At 49.9% G+C, this 12216-nt stretch overlaps 1 protein-coding gene across 2 annotated transcripts in view; it reads left to right on the top strand.

Moving 5' to 3' along the window:
* Positions 1-2886, top strand: part of PFKL (phosphofructokinase, liver type) — a 35684-nt gene extending 32798 nt beyond the window's left edge. For both annotated transcript variants that reach the window (XM_074964142.1, XM_074964143.1), the window contains exons 19-22: positions 400-511; positions 942-1041; positions 1552-1657; positions 2173-2886. In XM_074964142.1, the coding sequence (XP_074820243.1) occupies positions 400-511; positions 942-1041; positions 1552-1657; positions 2173-2320 (466 nt within the window). In that variant the 3' untranslated portion in view covers positions 2321-2886. The remainder of the gene's footprint in view (positions 1-399; positions 512-941; positions 1042-1551; positions 1658-2172) is intronic.
* Positions 2887-12216: the final 9330 nt, after the last annotated feature.

The raw sequence follows: 12216 nt of genomic DNA, 5'->3' as shown, positions 1-12216 counted from the left end.
GAGATGTTTGAAGCAAGGCTCCACAAAGAGCTGGCTAACACACTACCGGGGCAATCCTGCACTGGTAGGGCGAGGGAGGGAGATCTCACTGGGCTCTTCCATCTCTAATGCCTAGGGCTTCGGCCCCAAGCCAGGGCTTGGCAAGCAGGGCAGCAGGAGTTTCCTGCGCTGTCTGCTGACCTGCCAAGCTTTGGTAACTGCGGAAGGTTTCAGAGGCAGCCCGGCTGGGGGTGGCGGTGACCAGGTCATGCTGGGATTTGGGATCACAGATTATTGTTCCAGCTCCCTGCTTTGCCTGTGGTGCACCGATCCGTGGGTAGGATCCTCTGCCCCCCAGCATGGCCTTCTGAATCACGGGAGGCAGCCCCGCTAACGTGCTCTCCTTTGCCTTCTCCCAAGCAACGAGAAGTGCCATGAACATTACACCACTGAGTTCCTCTACAACCTGTACTCGTCCGAGGGCAGAGGGATCTTCGACTGCAGGATCAATGTCCTGGGACACCTCCAGCAGGTAGGCGGCAGCCGCACCGGCTAGGCTGGGAACCCTCCGGGCAGGCGGCTATGGCCAGAGATGGGCTCCCGTTCAGCTCAGGAGGAGAGGCTGGGGCCTAGTCGCCTCTAGGCCCTGCCTCCCCTTTGCTTTCACTGTCTTCCTGCGCTCACGGCAGTGCGGAGGCCTCCACATGCTTAGCCAGTCGGAGTGTCGCTCTGCAGGCCGCACCCCCCCCCGAAAGCGCAGCACACGCCGTGCAGGAGCTGCCTGGGCTGTATGCTCTGTGTACGGCCCAGAGGCGGGTGGCCATTTCCAGGGCACCCACTTCCCGTGTTCCACAGTGATGTGTAGTTGCCCCTACCCCGCCACCCCCAGCAGCTGTGCAGCAGGCTCCCTTTGTTCCTGGCTTCATTCCATGCCCCGTGGGGCCACCCGTCTCCGTTTGCAGGGCGGAGCTCCGACCCCCTTTGACCGTAACTATGGCACCAAGCTGGGGGTGAAGGCCATGCTGTGGATGTCAGAGAAGCTGCAGCAGGCTTATCGCAAGGGTAGGTCGAGCGTTGCGGCGAGGGGAGGCCTTGTCTGGCACAAGGAACATGGGCGAGGACGCAGCGCTTGCCCTGGGCTCCCAGAACGCTCTGCCTGCCGAGGCATTGACACTGAGCCCCTGGGGTCCATTGGGCAGGCTTCTCCCCCACCCCGGGTGAGTGTCCAGCGGCTGAGCCAGGCTGGTAACTCTGGCCCCACCAGCCCTGGTGATCCGCGGGACACGCTCAGCATGGGGAAGTGTCCGTGCAATTTGCCAGCTCGCCCCAGCCGTGGCCTGCAGAAATAGCCTCTAGGGGTGAAAGGGGAGCAGAGGCCCCACAGGTCAGTCAGTCCTGGCCTGAAGTGGCTTGTTACGAGGTAGCCCCCGCTGATGGCACAGCGAGCTGGCCCCTGCATTCCGGAAGCCCCTTGCTGAGGCTGAGGTCTGTTGCTGGTTAATCAGCACTCTGCGGGGGACCCTGCGTGGCTATGTCCACGTTGCTGCTAATGCCCCGCCTGTGGTCCCGCAGGGCGTGTCTTCGCCAACTCAGCAGACTCAGCCTGTGTGATCGGGCTCAGGAAGAAGACGGTGGCCTTCAGCCCCGTGACGGAGCTCAAGAAAGTCACCGACTTTGAGTGAGTACCGGGCTGGGAGCAAGGGGAGCTCCCTTTTCCCACTGTGCCTGCCTACTCGGGAGCCATGGCCTCTGCCAGCCAAGCCATCAGCGACGCGCCTCTCACGCGCTGGCGGCAGGGACCGGGGTTGGCCTGATGCAGTCATGGGCCAGGACAGCAGTGCTCCCAGCGTCTCGGACAGAACTGGCTGGGAGATGCCACAGCTCAAGAGCAGAACTCACTTTCCCCTTTCAGCCTGGTTTGATCTCCCCTGTCTGACTCCCCCAGAAAACCTGCCTTCCACCCGCCAGGCTCCTGGTGCATTTCAAAGCCTGGGGTTACTGGGGTTTCCAAGACATAGCCAGTTCCCCTTTGAAAAGCTGTCTGTTCCGCTGCGGGGAAAGCGCATCTCGCAGGCTGGAAACGCTGGATGTGGGGGATTCGTCCAGCTGCTGGGAGCGCGAGTCTCTGGGTAGAGCCTTCGCTGCTGCAAGCAGGATCGGTGCGGTGCTGATCTCTGTCCCTCTCCCCCACAGGCACAGGCTGCCGCAGGAACAGTGGTGGCTCAATCTGCGCCTGATGCTGAAGATGTTGGCCAACTACCAGATCAGCCTGACTGAGTACATCTCCGGCAAGATGGAGCACGTCACCCGGCGCACCCTCAGCATCGAGAAGGGGTTCTAGCACTGCCCCCCAGCTGCAGGGACGCTGTAGTGCCCCATCCCCCGTGTCTCTATTGACTCCCCACACAGTATTAGCTGAACCCCAGTCCCCAGTGGCAGGAGAGGGGCTACCAGGTGCTCGTGCTGGGCGCACTGGCTAGCAGTGACTCCCAGGATCTCCTGCCTTCTGGGGATTTCAACCAGCCCCCGAGATTAGTTGACACTACTCTCTCCCACCTGGCCTGCAGAGCGGGTCTGTGGTCTGCCTCTCCCCTGCAGGGTCTGGGCTACAGGGTCCCAGGCCTACCAATGGTTCGGTGATCAGTGGTTTGGGTGCCTGGCTAGAGCCACCTTACAGGGGCCTGATTCTCAGCAAGCTCTGTGCACAGACCCACAAAGATATTGAGGTGCCTAACTCTCATGGCTTTCAGAGGGACGTAGGTGTCTAAAGACCCTTCAGGGTCTGGGCCCAAGCCAGGCCCCTGTAAGGCTCTCCCAGTGGGCTCGTCCCGTTTGAAGAGGTTGGCCCAGGAGGCTGGTGTCTGGGGGAGGAGCACACTCACATGCAGTCTGCACAGGGCAGCTCCTTTAGCTCACACTGAGATTTTGTTCCCATTATTTAATGTCTTCAATGTCTGATGAATTCTTCAAAGGTGTTAGTGTCATCTGGAATGAACTGGAAGGGATCAGGGATGAGTGTCAGCTCCCCACAGGCACTTCCCAGTGGTTTTCTCTTGCCATTGCGTAGGCACCCAATAAAGTCTCCCTCTGTTCTTCCCGACCTGGAAGACGTGTGTCACCTGCATGTTCCCGCTCGCCTCCTCTGTTGGGACACTTGCCAAATTGCATTTCTTCCTGGCAGCTGGAGTCTTCCCCGGGCGCTGAGTGCCAACCCAGCCCAGCTGTGTGCTGCGCAGCAAGCGCCCAGGAGACGCTGTTTCGCACGAGTGCTTGGCTCCTGTTGCTCTCCTGCGCAGGCTCCTAGCACGGCCGAGGCGCCAAGCTCCCTTCCCTGCCCTTGCCGTTGTTCCTCGTGAGTCACCATGTCCAATGCATGCTGTGGGGTAGTCACCGCGTCTGTAACCAAACCTTCGCTGGCTGTGCTGTGTCCCAGTGTTCTCTGTGGCGCTGCTTGTGTCTCCTAGCGATAAAACCCGCTGAACTCGAACCTGTGTCTGGAAAGTGGCCCCTGCCTGTGTGGCCGAGCACCAGCGTGGCTGTTCTCCACGGGGGCTTGGACCAAGGGAGAGCGCGGCTCCCAGCTCGTCGTGTTGGCGGAGTCCTGTGGCGCTGAAGTGGAGAGAGGAGGACTGTAGATCGTAGAGGGGGTGAGCTAGTCTGGAAAACAGGCCCCTCTGCCCCGCTGGTTCACTCCCCCCGTGCTTTGGTGTTCTTGTCCGTCTCTGTCCTCCCAGATGCTGAAACCCCAACCAATGTGGCCTCAGAGTGGTGTCCGGCTCGCTGGGAAGCAGGGCAGCGATGCACCATGAAATCCCAGGCAAGGCCGCGGTTTGACTAAGCTTCAGCCACAGACGCAGCGCGTAGACGGCATCTCTGCAGCCTGCCGTGGGCCTTTGCTGAGCGCTAGGCGTCTGCCCTGAGCACTCTGTGCAGCTGTCCAGGAATAACAGGCAAGGCCCCATATCACAGAGTACCCTTCCCTGTAAGAGTCCAAACAGCCCAGAAATCCAGGAGCTTTCCCTGAGTCCATACTCACAGCTTCTTCTCCCAGAAAACAAGCTGACAGGTCACCACCCGCGTGGGCTCTTTCTTTGATTGGTGGAGAGATAGGAACGCATTTAGAGTCTTTGATCTCTGATCATCGCACACAATGACCACTTGCCTTCTAATGCGCAAGAATTAGCACTTCCCTGCTGAAGTTCTTCATTTGCATTCCACAAGGCTTCTTGCTCGTTTGATGGGTTATTTAGTTACTGGGGTACACATGTCAATGTTTATTACATCGTAACAGGATACGGATAAGTGAAAATGCATGTAACAGCCCATTCGTTTTCATGAAGCTTAAACACCAAATACACTCTGATACAATTAACAACTGCTTTAATCTACACTAATACACACATGAATTGGCCGGGGGCTTTGGCACGAGCTGGCACCTGGTCTGCCAGCATCACAATGATCATTATTTCCATTTCACACATGGGGAAACTGAGGTCCAGAAGAGAAGTGACTCTCCCAAGGCCCTAGAGCATGTCACTGGAAGAGAATAGAGACCACATCTTGACTCCCAGGGCCGTGCCTTGGCACCAGGACTATGCAGCCTCAGAGGACAATAATCTTGCGCCATCCATGATGAGTTTTGAGCTCTAAGGTGTTAAGGTTACAAGTGTGTGCAACTATGCCTGGGCCACAACTTAGGATGCCAAATTCAGGACAAACTGCTGAGAAATAGGGCAGATACACCCCAAAACAGTTAGCTAATCCCACATAGGATATACCAAACCAGCAACAAAAGTAAACTTCTGTTTCACCACACTGGCTAACAAGAAGTCATAAAAGCAGTTTCCTTAGGCATTCCAGTTCTTTTATCACCACCAAAAACACTGGATTTAAAGGTGAGTGTTTTTTTACAACCACTCTCATCAAATAGAAGGTTCTCCTGATCCCAAAGGACCAGCCACACACCCAGGTCAATATATAACTTAGATCTTACCCACAAATCACGCTGATGCCAATCCTTTAGTATCTAAAATCTAAAGGTTTAAGCAGAAAAAGAAAGGTGAGAGTTAAAATTGGTTAAAGGAATCAATTACATCGAGTAATGGCAAAGTTCTTGGTTCAGGCTTGTAGCAGTGATGGAATAAACTGCTGGCTTAAGTCAAGTCTCTGGCTGCTTCCAAATCATTGGAAGGTCCTCAGTCCATTGGTTAGAATGCTCCCATTAGCATAGTCCAGAGGTTTGGGTAGGAAAGAGGCAAAATGGAGATGTTTCCAGCGCCTTTTGTAGCTTCTGCCATGTGGACAGAATCCCATTGTCCTTACTGTGGAAAAGAACAGTAACAAGATGGTGGTTGGAGTCACATGGACAAGTCACATGTCCATGCATTTTGCCTAGTCACGGCAGGAAATTCCATTAAGTGTAATAGGCATCGCCCATGGTTCATTGTCAGTTAAATGGTCTTTTGATGGGCCACTCAGTTTGAATAGTCCCTCCAAGATGTGCTGGCCAACTACCTTGTGGGTGTTACCCCAGGAGCAAACATTTGAAATCCAGTTATAGAGCCAATATTCATAACTTCAAATACAAAAATGATTACATGCATACAGATAGAAAAATCATAACCTTTTCATAGATATCTTACATGCCAGATTTTGTACAAGATTTGTTGTAAATATATAACAGTGGTTGCAACAATGATCTATGTGGTCATATTTTAATCAGATAATGTCACAGTGTGTCTCAATGGAGTTCAGCAAACACCCGCACACTGGCTTTCACCTTTACAACAGTTATACATCCTGAAGCGCTAAGGAGACTGGGAAGGATTCCAGGCCAAATGCCAATGACGCCTTCATCACTCACCCTTGTCCTCCCAGCTCACTGCTCTCCCACCTTAATTCTGACTCTTACAATTTGCAAAAATACACACGGATGTCAAAATACATTCCTAGGAAATGATCAGCTCCGCTTCTTCCTAGAGATCAGATAACGCATGCATCATACGGCCGGAAAAACAGATCTGGGCCAGAAACCTGGAGAGTACTAGGGGGCCTTGTGGGGACACCTTAAATAAACGTTAACCAGCAACTTTCCTCCTCACTGATAGATCAGATCACCAAATAAAGTCCTGGCCACAGCTGTGGCAAGATCTCAAATAAATAGAGCACTCAGGCAGGCAGGAAGCTCTGATGGGGACCAGACCAGACACTCAGAAGCAAGAGCCTGTTCTCTGAAAGTGCACAGGAAAAAATATTACAGGGCTCAGCAATCTGGCATCCTTCCTACTGCAGCTCTCACTGCACAAGCACAAAGAAGGGGACCTAGGACAGGCCTGCTGCTCTGAGCACAGCTCCAAGGAGCCTGTGAGGACGAGCCCCACATAGGAGGCGACACAGACGGAGCTCTGAGTTGGCTGGAGAAAAATCTCAGTGGAGGTTCTGGTCCAGCTCCGCATAGGGACTTTGGTGTCCAAATCCTGGGTGGTGGCTGCGAGCCACATAGCCCCCGCTTGGTTGCTCAGAGCATGCCTGCCAAATCCAGCCAGAGGAGGAGGAGAATAAATAAATAACCATTGGAGCAGGGGACTGGACGCCTGGTCCGCTGTCTCCTAGGTGGGTGTCCCAACCACTAGCCCTAGTGGTGTTCTTACACTGTCGGCGGTATCTCCCATTGGCTGGCGTAGGCAGCTCCCCACCAAGTGTACTGGCTGTGTGGATCCCATTCATAGGTGCCCGTCTCTCTCCATGCATTGTATAGGGAACCTGGGTGTCTCTAGCAGGGTCCTGGCCCTTTAAGGGAGGGTGAGAGCCCAGTTCCAAGGGTCGGGAAGAACTGAAGCAGGCACTGGGAGAGAGGAAGATGGTATGGGGGAGCAGTCCGTGCCTGGGAAAAGGAAGGCACGGGGCCATCTCAGGCCGCTGTTCCTTTAAGGGCCAGGACTTGGTGCCTTGTAGGGATGGGAGGGGGGGTGGAAGGCTCGGCTCTGCTCTGCTTTGCTCTGCTAGTGCACACAGTGGGTTGGGGTTATTAGACCCACCTGGGAGGATCAAGTACGTGGTTAGGTGGCTGACTCAAAAGGAGGCTCCAAAGCCAGTGAGTATAGTTGCTGGGATAAAGAAATCCCCCAGCACACAGACTCAGCAGGAGGGCTGTGAAACTCTGGCTTTGAGGGGTGAGTTACAGGTGGGGGACCCCAGAAATTAGAGCCATTGTCCCTGGAAGGAGGGCTGTGAAACTCTGAATTTAAGGGGAAGGGGCAAAAGAGGCTCTTCTGGGAGCCAGGTGGTGTTTAAAAAAAAACAGATCCCAAGAGAGGGGGAATATTACTTTAAAGACATTTTGCTGTAAGTTATTTCTGGGAACTCAGAGAGAAACTGAGGCAGGGTGTGTGTAGGGCACGAAGGGATGCCCTGGGATGGCACCAGTGTACAGTGCCTAACTCAGGCTTTGTGGATCCCAGTGATTTTCAAGGTGCCTAAAGTTGGCATTGTGATGCTCCATGCTGCCTGGTATGGCTCACAACAAAGAGTGTTGACCTCAGATGGTGTGTTCTAGCATTAGATTTCACCAAGCCAGCAATAAATGTGAACTCCTTAAGGGTTAATATTTACTAACATATGCACCCCGTTGCTATTGTTGACTAATCATAGCAACACCTGCCTGTCACTCAGGCCCATAACATGGGTGTCATCTTTGGCTTAGGCCTCTCTCTAGGTGCTCCCATCCAGGCTACAGCTAAGTCATGCAGATTCTCTCTGCACAAAGTCTCTAAGATACGGCCTTTGCTGGCCATCCACACAGCAAAAGCTCTCATTCAGACAACACCCTTTTCTTGGGCCTTAACAAATGCAGTCTACCTCAGGAACATGTTGTGTATGTTAAACACACCTTAGCACCGAGTGGCGACAGCAATACGTAATGTTTAAATATGTAACTAACTGTCCCTCTTAGGCTGCCCAGGATTAGGTAACCTGTTCTAAACAATGCAGTCATTGGTCACAGAGCGTCAAATGGGGTTTCACATCATACTTGTCATTCGTGTTACTTACCAAGATTTTGTGCACATCTTTTCTAACAGGATAAGTTTTTCCAGTGTAGACACGGCCTAAAGTGACATAGTTTACTCCTAAATGACATCAGAACCATTTAGATCTACTTCCTGTGTCACTCCCCTCTTACACATCATCCCAGCATTTGTCCCGGGAGCGCTCAAATCTTTATGATCCTTTTAATACAGTAGCACCTAGAGACCCCACCAGAGATCAAGGCCCCATTGTGATCAGGACTGTTACAGACAATTGAGTCAGAGTCAACACAGGTTAATAGATTCCAAGGCCAGAAGGGATCACTGTGATCACCTACTCTGCCCTCCTGTCTAAGGCAGGCCCTGGCACTTCCCTGAATTAATTCTCATTTGAACTTGAGCAGAGCTTTTAGAAAAACTTCCAATCTTGATTTTAAAATGGCAAGTGATGGAGAATCCACTGTGACCCTTGGTAAATTGTTCCAATGGTTAATTACTCTCACCGTTAAATTGAATCTTATTTCTCATCTATATTTGTCTGGCTTCAACTTCCAGCGATTGGACTGTTAGACCTTTCTCTACTAGACTGAAGAGCCTGTTACCAAATATTTGTTCCCATGTAGGTACTTACAGATTGAGCTCCCTGAGTCTAACAAAAAGAAGTCTATAGGGTGACTCGATCACAATCTAATGTAATTTATCACCAGAAGGCATGTTTTTTACTCCTTTAATCAATCTCATGGCTCTTCTCTGAACCTCTCTCCAGTTTATCAACACTCTTCTTGAATTTCAGATTAGCAGCTGTGTTAGTCTGAATCCGCAAAAAGAACAGGAGTACTTGTGGCACCTTAGAGACTAAAAAATTTATAGGAGCATAAGCTTTCATGGGCTACAGCCCACTTCACTGGATGCATTAAATGGAATTGTGGGCACCAGAACTGGACACACTATTCCAGCAGCGGTCTCACCAGTGCCAAATACAGAGGTAATATAATCTCTTTACGCCTATTTGATATGCCCATTTATGCATCCAAGGTTTGGCCACAGAGTTTCACTGGGAGTTCATGTTCGGCTGATTATTCGCTGTGACCCTCAAATCTTTTTCTGAGTCGCTGCTTCCCAGAAGAGAGTCCCCCATCCTGTAAGTATCGCTGACGTTCTTTGTTCCTAGATATATACACTGTTAGCCATATTAAAATGCATATTGTTTGCTTGCGCCCAGCTTACTAAGACATCCAGATTGCTCCATATGATTGACCTGTCCTTGTCATCATTTCACTCCCCCAATCTTTATATCATTTGCAAACTCTATCAGTGATGAGCTTGTTTTCTTCCAGGCTATTGACAAAAAAGTTAAGATAGGATAGGGCCAAGAACAGGGCCCTATGAGACCTCACAAGAAACACACCCACCTGATTCCCCGTTTAGAGTTATATTTTGAGACCGAGCAGTTAGACAGTCTTTAACCCATTTAATGCGTGCCATGTTGATTCTGTATTACTTAGTTTTTTAAATTAAAATGTCTTACCATCCAAGTCAAATGCTTTACAGAAGTCTAAGCACATTACATCAATACTATTATCTTTATCAACCAAACTTGTAATCTCATCAAAAAGTTAGTTTAACAGCATCTATTTTTCATAAACCCATATTGATTGGCATTATATTAGCCTCCTTTAATTCTTTATTTATTGATTCTTGTATCAGCCACTCCATTATATTGCCCAGGATCGATGTCAGAGTGACAGACCTATAGTTACCCAGGTCATCCTGTTTACTATTTTTAAATATTGGCCCAACTTTAGTTCTCCTCCAGTTTTCCAGAACTTCTTTAGTGTTCCAAAAGTTATTAAAATCAACCTTAATAATCCAGCAAGCTCCTTGGCCAGCTCTTTTAAAACTCATATGGAAATTATCGGGACCTGACAAGACAAACTCGGGGTGGGGAAAAACAGAGGCACAGAGAAGCAAAGTGATTTGCCCAAGCAGAGCCAGGAATAGACCCTGTCTCCAGACTTGCCCTGTACATTACCGCTCAGGGCTATTTGCTGTCAGAGTTCATTGGGGAGGAAAATAGGTGGAGATAAGCAAAGCTAGATCATCATTCCACTTATTCACATCACCCAATTGCTAAGACAGGTAGAATAGATTGGCCTGAGGAGAAAGGTCAGTTCATTAATCCCCATACACCATTCAACCCCATGGCACAAAGGACTCCTCTTTGAAAATTGTTCCTAAACCAGATGGAAAAATGCCATTGCCTTTTGAACACAGTGCATGCCATAGTGAGAGTTTTGTCAAATTCTGCAGAGCACTGGGCAATTTCATTAGAGTACAGCATTCTGCACAGTAAGGCCCCTCTGGGCTTGCAGTATCCCATGCACACATGCCCCAATTCAGCAGTATCATCTGCCAAAGCAGCTAAGCAGTAAGCCGCACAGAGCAGTGAGCTGGAAAGGGGTGGGTGACACTGGCTTGCTGGAAAGTTTTTATTGCAGAACTGTGGACTTTCTTTTTTGAAAAGCACCATTAACACTAGGCTCCACAGAACAGGCAATTATATATTTATGAACAGCAGTAATTAGAAAAGAGAATTTAATCTTTTTGGCTACTTAGAGAATTACAAAAAAGACAATAGCGTCATTTTATGGCTCAGGAGCTCTGACCCATAGCTATTTCAGACTCTCCTAGTGCTGGGAGAGAAATAACAGAACTAATTTCAGTTGCACAGATTACAGGACAGTTGTGAAGGAGATTGAGAAATGCTGTTCAGCTCTGCAGGAAAAAGCACAGAAAAAATGGAAATGAGGGATTGGAGCCTTTGGAATGGACCCTGAGAACAGAGTGCAGGAGTGTGGACTAAAGACCTAGATCCTTGAAGGTATTTAGGGGCCTAACTTCCACTGAAATCAATGGGAATTAGGCCTCTAAATACCTTTTGAGGATCTGGACCTAAATTAGCAAAGTCAAACACTATTCTCCTATACAAAGGCCAGGTTAATGGGCCATGTGCAAGGGACCTCCCCAACGCTGGGCACCAGAATCCTCCCCCCAGGCCTGGCAATGACAGGGAAGGACATCCGTGCTACATCTCCTGTGGTGAGGTCTGGCCAATGGAACAATGCAGTATGTAGACCCCCAACCCTGCTGTGGAGAGGGGCACTGAGGAGCAGAGTGGTATTAGTGAAGCCTGCACTGCAGGTGGTGTGCTAGTCTGTAATCAGTTCAGCATTCAGCGCCCTGCGCTGTGTATCCCACAGAGTGGGTACCCATGTGGCACCAGGGCTGATGTCGCACTTGGAAGAACATATGATTATATTAAGTCAGCCCCTCACTCCACTGGGTGGCATCCCTGGCACAATGTAGAAGAACACAACTGCTGCCTTGAGCTCTGCGTTAGAGGAGACGAAGAGCCTCAGCTTTTTTCCAGCCAGACAATTAGAGTGAGTTGCAGCACTTGGTTTTAAAGCAGAATTCTCTGCTCCAACCCTGAGAACGGATCAAAGCAGCTCAGCACTATAAAGATGTAATAGGTGCATGCGATATTTGCAACAACAGGGTTAGCTGTTTATGTGGTCAAGTTAATAGGGCAGAGTTGAGGCTGCCTGGATCCTCTCCCCTTCACAGGTGCAGAGTGAGGTTAGTATGTGTGATGCTTAACAGAATCACTTTGATCACCTCTATTCCAAGTACCCTTAATAGCACCAGACATGATTTGACAGACTCCATCTAATAGGGACAGCATTTTATTTAGCATTTAACAGTTCTGTACACTTTTAAGAAGTTCAGTCTTGTCAGTAAAGAACAATTCCACCCTCCTGTCTAAGCAGATCTCCCAGCAAACATCCCCAGCTTGTTTCTGTCTCAATTGCTACCATGGTCAGAATACCTGGGCTATCTTTCTCTGCAGTAGTTGTAAATTTTTCTTAGCTGCTTTGAAGACTGAAGGAGTGAATGGTGATGGAAAGCAGAGAAATTTCAGCATACAGGAGAGAGTAATTTATCACCCGGAATCTTGAATTTAGGCTCAGTTGCAACAAGATAATATTGGGAGTTACCCCTTTGATTGGGTAAGAAGCTGCTGACTAAGAAATGGTAGGAGTTGAAAATAAACTAACACTTTGACACTGAGCTTCAAAAGCTGCACCAAAAATTTAAGAGTTAGTGATTCTTTTTAGCACATCTGTTCAGAAGTCTGTTTTTGTGAAACCTC

Source organism: Natator depressus, chromosome 9, assembly GCF_965152275.1.
Source record: "Natator depressus isolate rNatDep1 chromosome 9, rNatDep2.hap1, whole genome shotgun sequence".
NCBI lineage: Eukaryota > Metazoa > Chordata > Testudines > Cheloniidae > Natator > Natator depressus.
Note: the sequence above shows the minus strand (reverse complement) of the source record. Positions and strands in the feature narration are given on the sequence as shown.